Below are 21,997 nucleotides of genomic sequence, written 5' to 3' on the forward strand. Positions count from 1 at the left end.
AAACTCAGAGGAGATGAATAAAATTTCTCAAATAATTGGAACAGACTTTGGTTTGGGACCACTGTACTTTCAAGTAACTTTCAAGGACTTTTCATACTTAGTCCAAGGTATATGATTGAATTAATCAATTGGGCAAATGATACTATAAAAGAAACAGTTAACTAGGGAGGGGAAAAAACATTACAGCAAGTTTCTCTAACAAAGATCTCATATTCCATATATTTAATGAAATGATTCAAATTAATAAAAGTAAGAGCCATCCCCCAAAATATAAATGGTCAAAACCATCCAGGCACTTACTAACCTTGTGACCCTAGCAAAGTCACTTAATGTCTTTTTATCTCAGGTTTCTCACCTGTAAAATTACTATCATAATAGAACCTTTATTCCAGGATTGTTGTGAGGATCAAATGAAATGATATATGTAAAGTGATTTGTATACCTTAAAGCAATATATAAATGTTATGTTAAATGTTGCTAAATATTATCAAATATATGAAGAGCAAGTTCTCAAAGGAAGAAACCCAAATGATCAACAACCATATAAACAAGTCCTCCAAATGACTAATCATTAGAGAAATGCAAATTCAGTCAACCCCAAGGTTCTACCTCACAGTCATCAGATTGGCAAAGTTGACAAAAAAGAAAAGTGACATTGATGAATTTTGGTAGAGCTGAGATTTGGTACAACCATTCTGGAAAACAATTTGTAGTTAGTTGTGCCCCTAATAGTCATACTACTACAATACTTCTTAAAAGGCATTTAGAGCAGGGATCAGCAAATGATGGCTTGAGGGCCAAATTGGCTAAATGTGGGGAAAACACACACACACACACACACAAAAAAAAAAAAAAAAAAAAAAAAAAACATCCTTAGCACCGGGGTCAACCAAACAGGCCATAGGCTGTATTTGTTCCTTGGGCCCTTGACCAAGAGTATTAAAAAAAATAGAAAGAACTCTAATCTAGAGGCTGCGCCCATGAATTAGAGAATGGTTGAACAAATTGTGAGATATTAATTTAATAGGTTAGAATGTTATTGTTCTGAAAAAAATTATAAAAGACAATTTCAGAAAATCCTGAGAAGTATGAGTAGTTGATAGAGAATGAAATGAACATAAATAGGAAAACAATTGATATAATAACAATGAAAAGAAAACATTTCTGAAAGACCTAAGGACTTGAAGCAAGGCAATGCCTAGTCCCCAGGAGACCTTTGATGAAATGAAACATGTTACCCGCCACTTGACAGAGAAGTGATGAAAAGAGACATACATATTTTGGATTTGACCATTGTGGGGGTTTGTTGACTCTACTTATTGGTTACATGTTTTCATGCCCCTTCTGTTTTTATTGGGTGGAGTTAGTGGAAAAATAGGGGTTAGCAATAATCATGTACCACCCCACAAAGGCCATTGAAACATTTTTTAAATAAATAGAACAAGAAGGAAATTCAGAAGGAAACACAGGCAAGGACAATTTTGAAAGTAACATGTGGAGTTTATTATAAATTTTGGAAAAAAGTAAACAGCATGAAATGATTTCTTCATATGCAATCTTCTTTTTATGTTCTGTTGTATACTTGGGAATGTTCTTTTTGATGGGTTTAAATTCAGAAGTCTAAAAAATGTATAAAAGGCATTTGGGTGGTCAATTTCATTCACATTCTATAAAAGTTAAAACTTTTATTTATTTTAAATATACTTTATATTTATTTACCTATTTGTATGCTGTTGTTTCTCCAAGCCCCACAAAGCCAGGCACTGTTTCATTTTTGTCCAGGTACCCTGATGACCCGTGCATGGTGCTTAGCACATGGCAGGGGCTTCATAAACACTTGTTAATCAATTAAACAGAAATGAACAGGAGTATTCACTGAGCAACAAACAGACCTTTGATCAGATCTCCTTGCTTTATCATACTTTCAAAATGGGCTTCGTCAAAAAAGGTGAGAACTATTGTTTGTTCCATTCACCTTTTCAGGCACCACAGGAGACCATCCACAACAAGAAAAATAAAGTCAACTGTCCAGGTTTAAAAATTATTTTTAAAACCCCTTGGGGAAGCCAATCTATGAAAACTTCTGTCATAGTTTCATGATGCTTGTGGTTGTGACCTAGATTTCACTCCAGCAATGATCAGATAAGGCAGACTAAGTTGAAGCATGTTGAAAACTGTAGAATGAAAGGCAAGGGCCAATTTCTAAAACTTCAGCACTCCATCCTTGTATAGGCCCCAGTGGTCATTTGCACATGATTTCAAAGGTCCAAGGGGTTTATGGCAGCCTCATCTCAGTACCTGAAGCTTAGCAAAAGTCAAATTGGAATATGCTAGACCTGAGTCATTCCTCCATAGATAGATGATAAAAAATATGTATCGGACAGTTTTCAAAAGACAAAATACACTCTAAAAACCCTATTTGTAAATGCTCTGAATTATTCTTAATAAAAAGGAAATTAAAATGAAACCAATTCTGAAATTTCACTGCACACTATTCACATTGGCAACCCATCCCCTGAAATAATCAAACAATCTTATCCTCTCAGCCACCCTCCTAGAAAAAAACTGTCTATACTCATTGCCTCCACAGGCTCCTCTCATTCACTTCTTAGTCCTCTGATGTCTGGCTTCCTGTCTCATCACTAAATTGAAATTACACTTTCCAAAGTTACCAGTGATCTCCTGGTCTAACAGTTACCAAACTTCCCCAAATCTCCCAGTTTTTAACCCATAAGCATCTTGAACTCTACACATCCAAATTAGAACTCTTTATCTTTCCCCCAAAGCCCTGTCACTGTCAGGAGTATCACCACCATCCAAGTCACCCTGGCTCACCACCTGACATCATCCTCCACTCCTCACTCTAACTTACCCAACTTATGCCATTCCCCCCACCAAACCTTGTTCTTTCTGCCTGGTAACATCTCTCATGTATGTTCTCTCCTCTCCACTCACATCATCACTATTCTAGCCCATCCCTATCCCCATTTCTGGTCTGTATGAGTTCAGTAGGCTCCCAATTGGTTTCCATGCATCAAAAATATCCTCACTCTGGTTGTTCCTCCACTCAACTGCCAAAAGGATCTTTTTCTAAAATGCAGATATGGTCTGTCACACCCCTGTTCAATGAGCTCCGAGATTAGAAAGGAAATCCTCTCACTTACTTCCCACTTTTCCAGTAAAATGTAGTGCTTCAGCTGAAGCTAAAGGAAGCTGGGAATTCTAAGAGTCTGAGATGATAGAAGAATAAATTCTTGGTATGGGGAACTTCTATTAGAGAGGCATAGAGGTGAGAGATGGATGCTTTGTGGCAGTAAGAAGCCTGGTTTGACTGGTTTATAATATTCTTCTTTTTTTTTTGCAGGGCAATGAGGGTTAAGTGACTTGCCCAGGGTCACACAGCTAGTAAGTGTCAAGTGTCTGAGGTTGGATTTGAACTCAGGTCCTCCTGAATCCAGGGCCAGTGCTTTATCCACTGTGCCACCTAGCTGCCCCCAGTTTATAATATTATTGAAGAGGAATAATGTGTATCCAGTCCAGTTTGGAGACAAATCATAAAGGGTTCAGGGCCTCAGAACCCTTCACATGGATCATCACCTCCTATTGGTTTTCCCCGCCTTGTCTTACTTCCCAACCTCCACACCACTCCCAAACTGATTTTACTCAAGAGCAAATCTTACTCTCCTTCTCCATAAACTCCAGTGTCTCCATATTATTTTGAGGATCAAGTGTAAATGCCCAGTCCATCTATTCAGCCTCATCCCACTTCTCTTCCTGTTCCACCCTACAGGAGAGACAAGCTGTCTTTCTCATTCTTCATGGTGATTCATCTCCTGCCTCCACACATTTGTATCAGCTGTTTCCCATGCCTAGAACATATTCCCTTTTTGCTTTCAGCTCTCAGAATCCCTAGTTTCCTTTTAAGCACATCTCAAGTGCCACCCGATCTCCCAATATGTTGTTGTTCCCTTCAAAAAAAATCACCCCATTTGTACTTTATCTCTACTTTATATGTGTACATGTAATTACCCTGAAGAGAATGTAAGCTTCTTTAGAGCAAAAACCATCTCAATTTTTGTCTTTATATTTTCTGCCCCCAACACAGTGCCTGGCATAGAGCAGACCTTATTAAATTCCATTGATCCATTAGTACCCCCTTCAACAAAGGAGGAAATAAGAGCTTGGCAAAGTTAAATGAATTGCTGGAGTAACCACAAGCCCTAGCTAGGAAGTGACCAATGTGGGGTTGGAAGCCAGGTCTTCCTGACTGCAATACCAGCCCCCTCCCCATGGAACCACACTTATTCTTGACTGAAAATTCTCAAGTACTGAAGAATCTTATGTGGGGCTTGGGGGACTGGCCCACAGGTCTTTTAGGCAGACCTTGGTGAAAAAGAGGCCCTTTTCTCAAATTAAGTGTCTTTACTTGTATCTGGCCAATGGACAAACTCTCTGAAATGCTCCATCCTCTGCCTCATAGGATCCCTCTTTTCTGTCCAGCTTCACCTTCCTCAGGAATCCTTTCCTGATCCCTCTCCCTACCACCTACTAGTGCCCTCCCTGCCAAGCTACCTTGTACTTATTAACTTGTAGAAATATATATTTATCCACTTTAAATTGATGCTATATTTGTACGTGAACTTGTCTCTCCCATTAGAATGTCAGCTCTTAGAGAGTAAGGATTGTCTCATGCTTTGTACCTGTATCCCCAAGACCTAGCACAGTGCTTGGTATAGACTAGGCGCTTAATAAGTACTCGTTGAATGAATCAATGAATGGTCAGATTACTTCTAGCAAAGCTCTCTGCATTCAAGTTCTAGTTGTTACTGATAACCCACCAGGGGGCAGCAGAAGCTCGGGTTTTAGCCGGGACTTAGTGACTGGCTCCCTCCAATTATTCTTTCCTCTCCATCTTCTCTCCCTCTTTCTACTCTCACCCCCTCCCCCATGCCTTTAATGAAACCAGAAGAGCTGCCCCTGAAAGGCCAGGGAGGCTGAGAGGCTTAACCCTCTCCCTTCCCAGGTTCCTGGTAGACTAAGCTTCCAGGCCAGGGCTCAGCTCAAGTCTGATGAAGTCCTGGGGCCCCCAAACCACTTGATCTAAGGGACATCTGAAACCACCTGGGGTCTTGCCCTGCTGTGGCCTAGGGATGAGTGGTTCATAGGGACCTTTTCTGGGCCTCAGGCAGGGCAGGATGGGAGGGTCCCAGAGCTGGCTTTCAGAAGGGTTGTGCCAGGTCTAGCTAGGGGCCCTGAGGGTAGCCTTGGTGTGTCTAACAGGCTTCTCAGTACAGAAAGGGAAGCTAGCCCCAACACACACTCACATACACACAGTCACATACACTCACACACACAAACACACACAAACACACTACTCTCACACCCACCACTCATTCCCTGTGACTCTGGTCCTTAACTGCACACTTTGCCTCCCTTCAGAGACATGTGGCCATTGTAACCACTGACACTCAGCCTTACCAGGTGAGTTGGCATGAGTGGCACTGGAAGTGAGGTCAGAAGGGCCAAATGTCCATCTCCCCTCTACCATTTCCTATATTCGCCTGCTCTGTGCCAGGCCCTGGGCCAGTAGCTGAAAATATAAAGGTGAAAAGGAAAAGTGCTGCCCTTCAGTTGACATTCTCCTGGTCCTCAGCCTTCTTACCATCGGTGTAACCTCCATCAAATCTCCTCACCTTCCCAGACTCAGTTTTCTCCCATGTAAAAGGCTGCTCCTCTCAGTACATACTTATCAAGGTGGTTGTGAGGAACCTACTCAGGGAACCCTGATCACATCCCCCCACCCCCAACTATTCCCCCTTACAACAGAAATGTGAGTTATCACAATCTCCAAGGTCTAAAACCCGTGACCCATTACAGCCCAAATAAACCCCAGACTAGTTCCTTGTCTGTACTTCCTCTAAGCCCACACCATTCACCCCCAGAATCACATGGGAGGACAGAAACCCCCATCCCAATGTGTTCCCTAAGGCCCCTGACACATTGCTTATGTGTCTGAAATGTGTTTCCAAGAAAGTCAGTCCAGATGCAGCAGGAAAAAGAATGTAGGTCACTACAAACCTGCTAAATAAACACTTTGCCAACCTAGAGCAAATGGTGTGGCTGTGGCATCATGGTCTCTGTAACCTGACTATAATGTCATCAGAGTGGGTCTGATCCTTTCCTCCTGGATGACCACAAGAATGTTGCATTATAGTTCTCTGGGCTGAATTCTGGAAATCAGTTTGAAGCTATGCCTGAAAGGTCACTAACCAGTACCTACCCATTGACTCAGTTGTACCACCAACAGAACTAGATTTCAAAGAGATCAAAGAAAGAGGAAAAGCCAGCAGCTCTTTTTTATACAGGAAAAAAGGGGCACCCATCATTTCAGCATGAATCTAATGAAATACTATTGTGCTAGAAGAAATCATGAAAGGAATGGTGTCAGGTGGCTCAGTGAATGGAAGCTGAGCCTGGAGCCAGGAAGACTCATCCTCCTGTGTTCAAATCCAGCCTCAGACACTTATTAGGACTCTCAGTAAGTCCTTAGCCCTATTTGCTTCCATTTCCTCATCTGTAAAATGAACTAACGAAGGAAATGGCGAATGACTCCAGTCTCTTTGCCAAGAAAACGCTAAACAGGGTCATAGAGGGTTGGACACAATTGGAAGACGACTAAGCAGTAACAACAAAACAAGAAGGTTTCAGAGCAAGCAGAGAAGACTTGTATGAACTGATGCCCAATAAAGTGAGCAGAACCAGAAGAAGTGTTTATACAATAACACTGTCGTAAAGACAAACAACTCTGAAAGACTTAAGAACTGTGGTCAATGCAATGACTAGTCATGTTGCCAAAGGGCCAATGATGAAACATGCTGGAGCTCTTGGCAGAGAGATGGATGGATTCACAGCGAAGGATGAAGAATCCGGTCTTTATTTTTGGACGTGGACAATGCAGGAATGTACTTTACTGTGCACGCTTGTTGCAGAGGATTTGCTCCTTGTAATAGAGGAAGGGGAAATAGATTTTTAATTAAAAACAATTTAATATTAAGAAACATTCACCTAACTAAGGACACTGGCTTCATCTAAGATCCCTGAGATAGACACCCAAACGTCCCAGACTAATGACGTCGCCTTACCCTGAGGCTTCTTGCAAAACTTACAGGTTCATAGATCTAAAGGTAGAAAGGGTCTCAGAGGTCACCTAGTCCAACCCCCTTGTTTTACAGAGGAGAAAACTAAATGAGGCCCAGGGTGTTTGAAGGATCAAAGAAAGCAGGACATTGGATCCAATTTTAAGTGACATGTCCATGGTCATCGCAGTTATAAGCTGCAGAGTGGGGGAGTTGAACCTCAGCTCTCTTCATACAGATGTGTCCTCTTTCCACTGTCCCCCACTTCCTTGCCTCCTTCTGCTCCTATTTCCATGAGGCCCCATAAGGGGCCAATGACTGGGGATCAGCTGATCACATTGGGGCACAAATGTCTGATGGAATAAAGTTGTTGAGTGACACATGACAAATACAGAGAATTCAAGGAAACTTGGCAAGGCTTAGCAGAACTGATGTATAGCAAATTAACCTGAAAACAATATACACAATTATTCCAGCAATGTTAAAAAGAACACTTTTTATAAGGCATGCTCTGTGAATTTTGTTTGTTTGTTACAAAGAGCAGGCTCCCTGGTCCAGGAAGGGACCAAGCTGGAAATGATTGTGATTTTAAAAACAAAAGGAATCAATAAAACTTTAAGAGATAAATGAGTGTAATTTCAAGCATGGTGGGCCTGGGTGGGTAGGAGAGGAGGAGAGGCAGGGTTGCTTCAGTGCCCAGTGATATCACAATGGAACCATTTACTTTAGTGACTGTTTGGCCAATATCTTGTGTCCTTCCTGCTACATGCACTCTCTGGGAGCCTTGTCATTGAAGGAAGCCCCGAATCTTTCTGAAAGAACATGAAAGGAATTGTTCATTCACCGTAACTCTATAGTACTGACCTATCCATGTTGTCAGGATGGTGGGGAAGCTGCCAAGAGATTTTGCCCTTTAGTACCCAATCATCCTCTCCAATTGTTCCCCTCCCCCTTATTTTTCTACCAGTCTGGGACCTATTTTTTTCACTACATTTATTTTGTAAAACTCGCCTCCAATGAAAGTCAGAAACCTCCTGAGGGGCTAGATTTATTGGTATTAGGATCTCCACTGATCAGGTTTCCTAAGTGATTGCCTGGTGTCCTCTTGCCTTCCACTGAAGAGAATCCTTCCTTTGGAAAGACCCTTTCACCTGGCCCCAGATTAACAACAATTTCCTGAGATTTTGGTATTACGAAGGGCTCTGAAACCAAAAACCTTCGAAACCCTGCTGAGCAGATCTGCTCTTCAGCATCCAACTGAAATAAGGTGCCCTAGGAGGCTAGATTCCAGCTCTCCAGCTGGAAGAAAACCTAGGGGCCAATCAGGACAAGTCCCTAATTTTGTAGAAAGGGAAACTGAAGCCCAGAGAGGTCATGTTCAGGGTCATGCAGCATCCTTTTTTTTTCTCTTCTAGATCCACCTGGTTGAGTGACCACTCAATGTAGGGACATTCACAGACCAGCCCAAGTGAATTACTTTGTTTCCTGAAACTACAAAATTTCATTACAATTGGTTTCTGTGTAAATAATAATTTTTTGAAATCTAGAGCCATAAAGAATAAGGACAAGTTTACAAACTAGAAGCCTGGTTTTTCTCCCTTACAGCCTCCTTGTCCCCACTCCTTTGACTGTGACCATACCAAGAGTCCCCTCTCTGCAGATCTCCATAGTTTACATGGGATCCTGGGCTGGTTTCAAAGAAGGAGGCTGTGACAGTACCACTCACTGTTCTCTGCCCAGGCCAGACCCAGATGTTGAGGTCTAGTTACCACATTCTAGAAGGAACTTGATAAGTTGAAGAATGTCCTGAAGAAAGCAAATTGCCTGGTGAAGAGTCTTGAAGCCATGTAATATGAGCATTAGGTGAAGAAACAAGGGATGCTTAGCCTGGAGAGGAAAAGATTGAAGGGAACCTGCTAGTCCTCTTCAATTTTTGGAAAGGCTGACACATGGAAGAAGAATGTGACCAATTCTGCTTGTCCATAGAGGAAAGAGCTAGAACCAGGGGGCAGAAGTTGCAAAAAAGCAATTTTAGGCTTGGGAAACAGTTTGGAATAATTCAAAGTATCTTACATAGGCTGCCTCCATTGGTAGTGGGTTCAAGCCAAAGCTCTATGACTGTTATCTTCAACAGTAATGGGATTCTCATTACTTTGGAATAGATGGCCCCAGACTCCTTCCAACTCCTCAGGTCAAGGATTCTGGAAAATACTACAATGTTGCCATGATTATTCAGGGGAAACTTCATACATCTCAGAGTTATGAGATTCCTTTTCTCATTGGCCCATGGACTTCATATTTCACAAGTTCCTACAGAGTATTATCTGATGTACTAACATCACATTTCAACAAGACCAAGTGGGCTTAATGGATCCTCGAAGAGCTAACTGAGTGAGCTGGTTCCCCTCCCATATAAGACAAGCCTTTCTAAGTATTCTCTGTTTTCTGCCCACATCCCAATCCAATGCCAGGATATGCTCACCATGATTACCAGTTAATATCACTGAGTCAGCCAGACTTAGTTAGCTTTTATAAAGGGATATTTACTAAGGTAGCAGAGTCAAAAACACTTGGTATAAAACATTTCTTCAGAAGTCTGTGACACAATCTCCTCCCAATCCATACAGAGTCAAAGTGAGAGGGGGCTCAAACTTAGAGAATGAATGTGGCAAAGGGTTAAAAGTCCTTCCCCTCTGGAGAATATGCATTAAGTTACACTGGGGCGTGATGTGTCTTTTCTCCTGGGACCGTTGTGGACTACTACATTTTCCTTCCCTCATCACATGTACTTTGTTCTCAGCTACTAATGCAGACACCACAGCTGATGCTGTTCTGGGGATGATGCTTGGGAGGGAAGTTAAAATCCTTCAAAGATTGCAAAGTCTTCCTCTAGCAAATAGGGCGAAATTGAAGAAAAAAATACCCCCCGCAACGAGTGACTCCTTTTTTTTTGGGGGGGGGGGAGTCTTGGCTCCCATCACCATTCTGTTGGATAATGGATTCTCCACTCCCAATTAGCTCCATAGTTTGATACAGGCCCCAGAAGGTCAGTTATTATTCTCTTAGCCAATCCAAACTTCCTATTTCACCTACAGAGATACCCTAGACTTGTTCCTACTTAGTGGACAAGAACATCTGATCACCTGATAAATGTATCAGGGCTAAATGAAGTGGAGAATTTTCAAGACAAGATGTAAGGCACTATTCTAGATACTAGGGATACAAAGACAAAATTTTAAAAATAAAAAAACACCCCTGTCCTCATGGAGGTTATAATCTACTAGGGGATTTACCATGTAAGTAGATATAAATTGGATAATGTTAAGGAGAAATATAGAACTGAACAATGACAACTAAGGAAATCAGGAAAGGTTTCCCATTAGAAATTGAAACTGAGCTGAACTTTGGATTCAGGTCCTGGGTTTTGGAAAGAGACACTGGACGCTACCACCTAAATCTCTCCTACCTTCAGCTACTGGGGGTTCAGAAATTCTCCTTTGTCCCTTCTTAAGAGTTCAAGGCTATGAGTTGCAAGGTGTCTGAAAGGCTACAGACACAGTTTTTCAGGAATTTGGCATTTTAGGGCTTTAAGTGTTTTCCCAAGAGACTTGTATAGTCTCACCTGTGTGGCATGAATTAGTATTTAAGTTAGCTGAGTCTCAGTTTCCTCTGGGATTTTTTTGGGTTCATATCCTCAATACCTGGCATAGTGTCTTACACATAGTAAGTGGTTAATGGATGTTTCTATTAAATAGATTAATTGGTTAATAGGTGTTTCTATTTAAAATACTCAGATTCCAATCAGCCCTGTTAAGTTTATCAGGTGAGAAATCATCTTCATTGTTCACTTAATAGGTGTGAACAATGCAGGGGGGAGAGTACCCTAGATAGTCTCCCTAGTCCCTTCTATTGCCTATAATCCTGTAAAGACAAGACTATAGCAATAGCAATATTTATGGAGAGCCTTCTGTGAACCAGCTACTCTGTTAGCCTCTGGAAATGCAGAAATTAAAAAAAAAAAAAAAAACAACAACAACAACCAAGACCCGCCCTCAAAGAACTAGAAGAGAAATTCCAGCTCAAACCAACATCATTTCCAAACCTGGAGGTGTGTATTGTGGTACCATCAGGATAGAAAGCTGGCCTTCAATCTTGCCTTCTACACAACTGGCCACCAAAACAATCACTCCAGGACCACCCGAACTATAAGTTGCAGAGGGAGCATCCTGCACCAATAAAAACCCAGTGTAGAATCAATAGCTTCATCCTATCTTGCCACGGTGCCCTATATTCATCTTTCCACCTCTGCAGAAGCCTGAGTCTTCTTACCCAATTGAAAGACAATAGATTGGTCAGCAATGCTGGGAAAACAAGTCAATGAGGACTAGTTGTGGCAAGGATCCCATCTTGTGTACATAAGTAACAACAATCTTGACTAAACCAGCAAAGTACAGGGTGGACAGTATGTCCCCCATCACCCCACCCCCAAATAGTAGTGCTCCCTACCTAGTGCCCCGGAAAGGCAGGTCTTCTGGACTTGTTACTGTTGGTTCTAAACAGCCGCCTTTAAACCTCCTCTTTGATGCTTGGAAATTTTTTATTCTGAAAATCTCATAAATGGACAAAATATGAAGCGGAAGGGGAATTTGTTTCATTTTCTCCTTTTCAAGCACAGATGGGCATAGAAATCACTTTTAGTTTTTAAGTGAAGGATTTCTGGCAGAAGTCAGTTCATTCATTAAGCATCGATTAAGCATTATGCATGAAGCACACTCTTGGCAAATAGAGATGCAAATGTCTCTGCCCATGTAGAGCTTACATTCTAATGGGAAAGGGCATAGGTGTGATATAAAGACATTCATACCAAAAAAATGGGAGGGTTGATCTCTTCCAAAGGGTCTCTCTCCTAGATGTTGCTGTTATTCAGTCATTTCAGTAATGTCTGATTCTATGTGAGTCCCTTTGAGGTTTTCTTGGCAAAGAAACAGGACTGGTTTGTCATTTCCCTCTCTGGCTCATTTTACAGAGAAGGAAACTGAGGCAAACAGAGTGAAGTTATCTGCCCAGGGTCACACAGCTAGTTAATGTCTGAGGTTGTATTTGAACTCACAAAGATAACTCCAGGCCCAGCACTCTATCCTCTGTGCCACATAGTGAGAGACCCCACCAAAGACACACAAAACCAATAAAAATAACCTATCATCAATGGCCTGGGAAAGGGAGGGGCAAAGTTCAGAATGAGGAAAGGAATGACAGAATAGAAGAGTACACTGAAAAAGATGTTTAAAAGTTTCTGCTCCGAAGATTTCTTGTTTTATGAAGAGATGGGGGGGGGCAGCTAGATGGCTCAATGGATAGAGCACCAGCCCTGGATTCAGGAGGACCTGAGTTCAAAACCGGCCTCAGACACTTAATACTTAACTAGCTTTGTGACCCTGGGCAAGTCACTTAACCCCAATTGCCTCACCAAAAAAGGGAAAAAAAAAAAAAAAAGAAGAGATGGACAGAACTGCAAGGTGTGTCGCTGGATAATTGTTAAAAACAAAGCCACCTCAGAGATTATCTGCTTTTACAAATGAAGAAACCAAGACCTATAAAGGGAAAGGGACTTGCCCAAGGCCACACTGGTAGAAATTAGGAGTTATGGGAGATTAAAACTCAGCTTTTCCTTTCCCAAGTCCAGGGCTCTTTTATTCCACCACATTTTCAGTATGTTGACATGTGGCTATTTTTCCTTCCCCTATGCAATTGTTTTCAAGGAAGGAGGGGGAGACGGAGGAGGAGGTAGAGGAGGAGAAAGAGGAGGAGGAAGAGGAGGAAAAAGAAGGTGAAGGAGAAGAGCAGGGAGAGGATGACAATGACAACAACTGGAAGAAGAGAAGAATAAAGAGGAGAAAATGAGGAAAAGGAAAGAGAAGAGGAATCTTCTTGCCTTCATCCCAGGGTCAAGTTCCATGAGGTTGGGGATGCCCTTTTCTAAACTTGCTAATTCCCGCAGCCCTTAATACTGGGCTCTGCCCACAGTAAGCATTGGATAATATTGCTTGGATTGAAATGAAGTTACAGTACATGACTCCAAATAAAATCATCAGAGAATTTAAAATAACAAAAACAACAACAACAATGGGAGGTTTCTTTTTCCCGGGGAGGGAAAGGTGGGGTGGAATTCTTGTACTTCTTGAAACAAATTCTCCAAAGCCTAAAACCTGGCAGACTTAGCAGCAGACCAGATTCTCAGCCTTCTTCCTCCACCCCAGAGCCTAGATCCGGTGTTAGTGCATGTGTGTGCATGCATGTGTGTATGTGCATTCATTCTGTGCTTGCATGTGTATGTGTATGTGTATGCGTGCATGTGTGTGTATGTTCATTTGAGGCAGTAATTTCTGCAGCTTTGATCCGGTCCATCCTGTTTCTCTCACACATGTCGAGGGATCACACTGAAGGATCTAGGTACAAATGTAAGGCTTGATTGTTAGGGAGCCCTTGCGGGCCAGCCAAGTACTTGAGGCAGACATCTCCTGGTGAAGCCTCCCAACCACCTCTGAGGTAGGCACTTCAAGGGTTATTATCCCTATTTACAGAAAAGAACCCTGAGGCTCAGCAGAAGAGTGACTCTCCCCTGGTCACAGAGCTCCCGTAAGAGGAATCTGACTGAACTCCTGTTTCTCCTGGCATCGGGACAGGACTCCCCAGTACCCCACCCCTGCCTCCAGCTCTCTATGCCACCCTGCCCAAGGGTAACAAGAGGTCTTGGCCAGCTACAGGAGTCACCAGTTGTTACTTCCTGTCTGTCTCCCTCTTTCCTCTCATCTCTAGCCCCAATCTAATGTCCAAAGGCTAGGCTCTGCCTGCCAAACCCACCCCCCCCCTTGTCCCTTCAAAAGGGAATTTAGAGCAGCCTTTCTTTCCGACAAGGCTTTTGATGTGCAAATCCCCTCCCCCTTCCGAGAGGTTGGGGGAGGGAGACACTCAGACAGACAGATAGACACAGACACAGATGCAAACCTACGGACACACAAGCACACAGACCCAGACAAACAGAGAGAGGGACCTAGGTAAGGAGAACTCCTAAGGATAGACTCTGCTGCCGGACAAACCCCTGTCCAGTCCCTGTGCTTCAAACACTGTTGACCCCCATCCCCCAACTAAGTGTTTAATGAATAAATTACGCAGGAAGCCTCACTGGAGCTGTGTGTTTATTTTAGCTTATTGGAAGCTCAGTAAGAGGCGAAGGTTCTATCTAGCTTTCTGGGTTGCAAAGTTCCTTTCAAGCACCATCTCTTTGAACCCTCACAATTCCCCAGTGTAGTGAGGCCGCTACAGGGATTATTGTCCCCATTTCACAGACTGACCCATCTTGCTAATGCCCTTCTTCAAGTTATCTGGGATTTCTTTATCTGTGTACATACTCCCCCTCCCCCAGATTTTGTTTATATTAATCTATTTTATTTGTACAAGGTATTTCCCCAGTGGAATAGACCTGAGTCCCCTTAGGGTAGGGTCAGTTTCATTTTTGTGTATGAATCCACAGTGCAAGCACTTTCCTCAGAGCAAGTGTTTAATAAGAAACTGTTGAATAAATGAGTGTGGAAAATCAGAAGCTCAGAGATGTGAGATGACGTCCCTAGGATGGATCACGCAGCTAGTTAGCTATAGATCAGAGCTGACAGGGACTTCTCTAGGCCAGAATGTTTTGTGTGTCATGGATCCCTTTGGCAGCCAGATTAGTACTATGGACCTCTTCCCATGGAATTACTAAGGAAACTAATGGTGAAATAATCATCTACCTACCTATCTTTCTTCTATCTATGTGTACATACATGCATACATACATGTATAAAAGTTCAAGACTTCTGATAAATACAACCGCCTCATTTTACAGAAGAGAAAACTAAGTCCCAGAGAGGTTGGGTGACTTGCCCACTTGCCTAGGGTTACATCCGCTAAGCGTCTGAGGAAGGGTCCAAGAGGCCCAGACTCTAGGTACATCTGGAGCAACAGCACAAGAAAGTGCATCGATACGTGCTGTACCTGGGGTAAGGAAGATCGGAGTTCACATTTTACCTCGGATACGTATTAGCTAAGTGGTCCTGGGCACAGGATCTTAAACTTTCTGAGCTTCAGTGTCCTAATAACAGTGGCTACCCTGTGTATATTCCTTTAGGGTTTTCAGAGCGCTTTACTTATGTTCCCTCATTTGATCCTCACCACAATCCTGGGAGGAAGGTTCTATTCACTTTCCCAATTTAGACTTGAGGAAACTGAGTTTGACTTGTCCAGAGCCACACAATGTGGCAGCATTCGCACCCACGTCTTCTGAGTTCAAGTACAACTTTCCAGCTCTATGCTCATGGGGAAGACAAGGTCTCCCCTCTGGCCCGCGCTGTTTCCGTTACAGCCCCAGGGCTGACGATGTGCCTAAAGAGAGCGAAAAACGCCTTTGAGTGTAAGGGAGAAGGGGAGAGAACGGACCTGGAGTACAAAGGGAGGCCCACTGCCGCTAAGAGTGTCTCCCATGGAGGGACCTGGAGACACGGGTTCAGGAGGTGGGCAAGGGTCCCGGGAGTTCCCTTGGCTAAGTACTGGGCAGTCTCGGAATAGTCGATCCTACCCTGGGCGTGAGCTCGGCGCGCCTGCCTACCGCCGTGGGACCTGGGGCCGAAAGCAGGAGGGAGCAGAGGGAAAGGGAGAGGAGAAAGGAGAGGAGGGGAGTGTCAGCCCCAGCCCCTTCTCTCCCTCCCCCCGCCTCGCACTCACACACCCCCTCCCAGCCCCTCTTCTAGGCTTTGAAATCCCATCCCCGGCTTTGTAGTGGCCCCCGAGGGGGCGGGCAGAGCCAGGGGCCGGGGGTATAAAGGTGGCGGCGGTGGCAGAGGCCCGGGACAGAGCTGCCTGCCCATCCCACAGCGCTCGGGAGCTCTGCTTGGCTCCTCTTGGGCTGCTCTCGGCTGCCTCTGTTTCCGCGACTGGGAGCCGGGGAGCCGGGGAGCCGCGGAGCCTAGAGCGCCCGGAAGCCGGGCAGTCAGCCGAGCCGGGAGACGGCAAGAAACGGCGCAAGACTTGCTCCCCACCGGGCTGCCCGTGCGACTTTGGGCCAGTGCGTTCGCGCTACCCTTTGCTCTCGGGCCGTGTTTGTCTGTGTCTCTGTGTCTCAGTCTGTCTGTCTCTTCCTCATCATCAAAACAGCCGAGATGCCAGCCCTAGCCCCGGCCCTGGCAGCGGGGGCGGCCCGGTGTCTGCTGGCTCTGGCCGCGGCTCTCTGCTGCCCGCCGTGCGCCCCGGCGGCCGCGACGCTGAACACTGTGCTGGTAAACTCCAATGCCATCAAGAACGGGCACTCGGGGCCCGGCGGCGGCGGTGGCGGCGGCGGAGGCGGTGGCGGCGGCAGCAGCGCGGGGCTGGTCCCTTTCTGGGCAGTCAGCGTGGCACCAGGGGACAGCGTCCTGTTCGAGCGCCCCAATGGGTACATGCACGTGGACAACAAACACCAGGTGGGCACCTCGCAGGAGGAGCGGAGGGGAGTGAAGGGGGCAGTGGGAGGGAGGGCAGCATCAGGCTGGGGACCAGAGGGTTCCTGTGATGGCTCGGACCGCCGAAGAGGGATCGCAGGGAAATGCTCCTGGGGTTGAGCTCAAGAAGAATTGGGGAAGAGTAGGGAGCCAGGTGCTGCCTGAGACAAGCCAAAACATTTTTCGGGGGTAGTCACCGCTCTTTCGTTGGGGCTGATACGTAAGAGGTGCGGGGAGAACGCGGCGGGTTGTAACGGGAGAGCTCTGGCTTGGAGGCCCGTCCGACCCCAACTTTGCCACCTACTTCCCTGCGGGCCCTTAGTCCTAGCGAAGCCGCTAGTTCAAATCTCGAATTTTACGGAGTATTAGAGACCGAAAGATGGAAGGGACTTTTGAAGTCATTATGCCCAACCCCCTAATTTCATACTTGAGATTGAGATTCAGAAGAGGGGTGAGGGGTGACTTTCTCCAAGTCACACAGGTAGACAGGAGCGGCGCTGGCGTTCTTGGAATACAAGGCTCTTAGGAACATCAGTTTCCACTTCTGTGAAATGCAGAGGTTTGCGTCTGGAAGGACTCCTCCAGCTCAAAACGATTCGCCAATATGCCGTCAGAGCCTAGGCACTGGGCTGGGCACTAGGGATTCGGACAGAAGTGAAATACTCCAATCGCCCGGGTTCAGAATCTGGCTTCGGGTTTTTTTTTTGGGGGGGGGGGGTTGGGGTTTTTTGTTTGTTTGTTTGTTTGTTTGTTTGTTTGTTTTATGAGCTGGGAGACCCGGGAAAAGTTATTTAACCTCTCTGGGCCTCGGTTTCCTCTTTTGTAAAGTAAGGAGTGGGGGGTGGGAGGCTCTTCAAGGCAGGTCCCTTCCTGTAGGATCCTTCTGAGCCGGCTCAGAGGCCTCACCACGCCCTCTTCTCTCTTCAGCAACATTTTATGTGTGTGGATGACAAGAATTGCGGTCTGGAGGAATACTGCGACATCGGTCCCCGGGGCAGCAGTAGCCCAGGCGGCGGCGGCGGCAGCATCGGCGTGCAAATCTGCCTGCCCTGCCGGAAGCGCCGCAGGCGCTGCCAGCGTACAATCATGTGCTGTCCGGGAAACTACTGCAGCAACGGTGAGTGACCCTCACGACCCCTCGGCACCCGTGCGTGGGCCTCCCCAGCTTGGTCCCTCGGGGAAAGATGCGGAGCCGAGTCCTGTCTCCACGCAGAGCCACAAAGGAAGTTACGGAAGTTACAGCTTCTGCAGAAAGAGAATTTAACTTTCTCCCATTTAGGAAGAGAGGAAGGAGGTGGCAGGAAGCCTAGTCGCAGAGAGTTTACCTTGGCATCTTCCTTTGTCGGCCCCCAGCAAGGAAAGCATGCAAACCTTAAGTGTGCCACAGAAATGGCATGTGCTGCTGGTGGTGGCGGCGGTGGGAACCTGGTGTAGTGGGGAAATGTTTGGGGTCAGCCCCTGCGCGAGAATCCTAGTCCTGACACTCCTGCCTTTGTAACCCCAAGGGCAAGACCTTAGTCCCACCCTGCACCGCCTTTTTCCTCCAGCTGATTTTGTGCCTCTGCAAAGCGATGTTTTGGACTCCACACCTTTCTCCCTTGGGTGCCTTGTCAGTCTGAAACCTAAACTGCCTTGGGACCACAGCGGACAACGCACTAGCCTTGGAATGTGGAATTCGGGGTTTCTGGATTCAGACATTTACTCGTTAGATGTGTAACCCTGGGAAATTCATTTAACTTCTGTACACCTCAGTTTCCTCCTGTGTATATTTTGTTCATGTATAACTCTTTATGGGAAGTTCCTTAAGGGCAAGGACCATCTTTTCTCCCCAGCCGTTAGCACAGGGCTTGACACAAAAAAGGTTCTTAATAGATGTTAAATGATAATAATAGCGTCGATTTCAGAGGGTTGTTGGGAGACTCAACTACTAGCACCACCATTAGCACTACCACTACCCTATTAAAAACCACCACTACCCTATTAAGGTTACTAGCCCCCATTAGTTTTAGAGGCTAATAACCCAAATCATCAGTAACTCTCAGTAAAGCTTTGGTTTGGAGTAGAGGATTGAGGTACGTGAGAAAGGCATCCCAGTACCCAGAGCAGCACCAAGTGAAGCTGGATGGACTTAAATTGCTATTTATTTTATTTTTATGGATTTAAAAAAACATTTTAATAGAAATAGAACCGTTGAAACATTATTTTGTTGACACGTCACCTCCTTCATGGAATTATCCAATGACTACAGTAAATGGCTTTTGTTTCACAAGAGACTGGCATTGTCCAGGCATGGTTCCATGACTGGGAAGTCCGAGGGCTCAGGTTCCGATCTTGCCTCTCAAACTAGAGCTCTGATCCTCTGAATGTACGTAAGAGCAAAGATTTCTCTAGGAGGAATCTCTGAGATCATCTTATCTAACCTCCTTTTGCTTAATACAATCAAAGGGGCCTCTAATATGAAGTTAACAGGTTTGGATTCCCAACCTGACTTTGTCCTTTCCTAAGGTGTGACCTTGGGCAAGCTGAGATTGTTTCCTCGTCTGTAAAATAAAGGGATTGGACCATTGGTCTTTGAGATCCCTTCTTGCCCTCCATCTATGATGCTATCATTAGCTGACCTCTATGGTCCATCCCAGCTCCACATCTTGTGGCCCACTGATGATAAAACTAAGTCCTAGAGATCTGGCTAATTTGGGCAGAGTCCCAGGGACAATAAATGGGTCACTTAGGATTTGAACCCAAGTCCTCTGACTCCAGATCTTTTGCAGCTGAGTCATACACACAATACGTATCTGTATGTGAGTGTGTTATTGATTTGGTGACACAAACCTCTAAACGGCCATTCTCAAAGTCAGTATGTTCCCGCAAATTCAGTTGTACACAGAAAGTGCTTTAAAGAGTCTGGATTCTGGTTTTCATGTTATTGGCTCTAAGTAGCCAGGGTGGATGGCTCATCATTTACTGCTGCTGTGATCTCTTGGCTCCTTGGAGTCCCCAGCTAGAAAATGAGGGGGGTGTAACTGGTAACCTCTAAGCTTTCTTCCAGCTCTATGATTTTACCTCTATTGTACATTGAGAGAGGGAGGCTTTGGGGATACGTAAAATTAATGGTTCACTGAAGGGGGAATCACCATGGGATAAAGTAACTTGGATGCAAATAAAACTTAGCACACCTTAAGCAGAGACTTCAGCCCTTGACCAGCGTGTCTTGCCTTTTTAGGGATATGTGTGCCATTGGATCAGAACCACTTACATGCATTAGAAATGGATGAGATGACCACAGAACCAGTGAATAATGATCACAGCCTTTTAGAAGGCCAGCCGAGGAGGACCACTCCATCTGCTAAGACCAGAGGTAAGGGAATACATGACTCTCCTCCTTGCTGAACAGGGAGCTTTTCTTGCATAGGGGTAACAGGCTAGTGCCAATCATCTTAGTTAGCTGCCTTCCAGTGAGGGTGTCCTGCTCTCCTCCCCAGTCAGCAATGACAGACTTCTGGACTTAGGATTGGACACCGGGATTGTGATCCCAACTCTGTTACTTACTGGATGCTACTATCCTAGTGAAATGGTGTAATGAAAAGAGGACTAGGTTTGTTCTCCAAGGACCTGGATTCCTATCTTGACTCTACTGTCTATAAGACCTTCGGAAGGTCCTTTAACACCTCTCACTAGTTTTCTTATTTAAAAAATCAAGTTGTTGAAATAGATGTTCCCCTTACCTCCAATTTGAAATACAGATTCTTAAGTCTTACAAGGGATGTCAGGAATTATCCAGTCCAGGCCCCTGTCTGGACAAGAATCCCTTTGAATCCCTACCTGCCAATTGGTTATTCAGCCTCTAACTGAAATCCCCAGAGGAGGGGGATCCTCCAGATGCAGGACATTCCATTTTGGGGCTCCCTTTATCAGCAAGTTTTGTTTTTCCCCCAAAGTCAAGCCTAAATTGGCCTCCTTGTTGCCATCTCAGAGATATTATTTGGAAAAAGTGCTTAGCACAGCACCTGGCATGCAGGAAATAAATACATAAATGCTTCCTCCCTCCCCCAACTCTAAGGTCAAAAAGAGGAAGTCTAATGCCTCTTCCCCATCAAGAACAATTTCAACAAAATGGGAATGGTTACACTCACCTTCCCCATAGTGTTGTTATTAGAAAGAAAAATATCATGGGGTGTGTTTGTTCAGGAAGTTCAAAAGCAGGACATTAACCCGGGTCTTCTTTACCCCAAAGGTGCATCTTCCTTATACTCTATCATGCTTCCTCTCTCTGAGTTAGGGTGTCTCCGAGAACGGAAGCTCCCCGAGATCAGGGATTGTTACACTTTTATCTTTATCCCTCTCTGGTGCCTGGCGCTTAGACGGTGCTTGGTAAATGCTGGCCGGCTGCCTGATTCTCCTTGCTTTCCTCCCTCTTCCCCAGGCCAGGAAGGCGCCGTTTGCCTCCGCTCCTCTGACTGTGCGGATGGCCTCTGCTGCGCTCGGCACTTCTGGTCCAAGATCTGCAAGCCGGTCCTCAAGGAAGGCCAAGTGTGCACCAAGCACAGGAGGAAAGGCTCTCACGGATTGGAGATTTTCCAGCGCTGTTTCTGTGCCGAAGGCCTGTCCTGCAGAGTACAGAAAGATCACTTAACCAATAACGCATCCCGGCTTCACACCTGCCAGAAACACTGAACTGCCCTCGTCTCGGGAGGCTGGCCGAAGAACTCCTGTATTTGACTTCGACTACGGAAACTTTCTTCTCCCGTCAGCTGAACCTGCAGAAGGGACGCATTCAGTGTTTACAGTTGCACTCTCCAAATTCTCCTTCCGGAAGGCTGAGTGCAAAAAACGGCTTTGTTTCTGTAGGGAACGAACTCTATCCAGTGACTGTTTGCAGTAAATTACTGTGTTGTAAATATCCACTGCGGAATTTCCCTGTACATGATCCTCACCTTTTAATTATTTTTCTAAAAGTGCTGCATTGTCTACAATTTACCCACGACCTGTAAATTTTGTACACACTGGTGATGTTATCTTGAGTCTGATAAATCTTCTATTTTTAATTGAAATAAATAGTTTCTGCTGAAGGGTTTTGCCTGTTCCCTTTGCTGGGCAGAGGTGAGTGCACAGAAGGACCTTGACTTGTTGGAGAGACATGGGGTGACAGACTTAGAGTCAGAAGGAATTACAAAAGAAAGTCTAATCTATCATACCCTTCAGTTTAAGGATGAGGACAAATTAATCAAGTTACTTACCAAGGTCACTGAAGTAGTAGGCAATAATGACCCCAAGTTCTCTGACTCCGAAGGCAGCTCTCTTTCCACCAAACATGGATGGAATGATGGGCGTGGAGTTAGGAACTGGGTTCCAAGT

General features: G+C 45.1%; 1 protein-coding gene across 1 annotated transcript; it reads left to right on the top strand.

Moving 5' to 3' along the window:
* The first annotated feature begins 16,327 nt into the window (after positions 1–16,327).
* Positions 16,328–21,493, top strand: DKK1 (dickkopf WNT signaling pathway inhibitor 1). Its single transcript, XM_043989860.1, has 4 exons — positions 16,328–16,627; positions 17,573–17,762; positions 19,866–20,000; positions 21,066–21,493. Exons 1-4 carry the CDS (start codon positions 16,328–16,330, stop codon positions 21,314–21,316), a joined length of 876 nt encoding a protein of 291 aa, XP_043845795.1. The 3' UTR covers positions 21,317–21,493.
* Positions 21,494–21,997: the final 504 nt, after the last annotated feature.

Source organism: Dromiciops gliroides, chromosome 2 (assembly GCF_019393635.1).
Source record: "Dromiciops gliroides isolate mDroGli1 chromosome 2, mDroGli1.pri, whole genome shotgun sequence".
Taxonomy (NCBI): domain Eukaryota; kingdom Metazoa; phylum Chordata; class Mammalia; order Microbiotheria; family Microbiotheriidae; genus Dromiciops; species Dromiciops gliroides.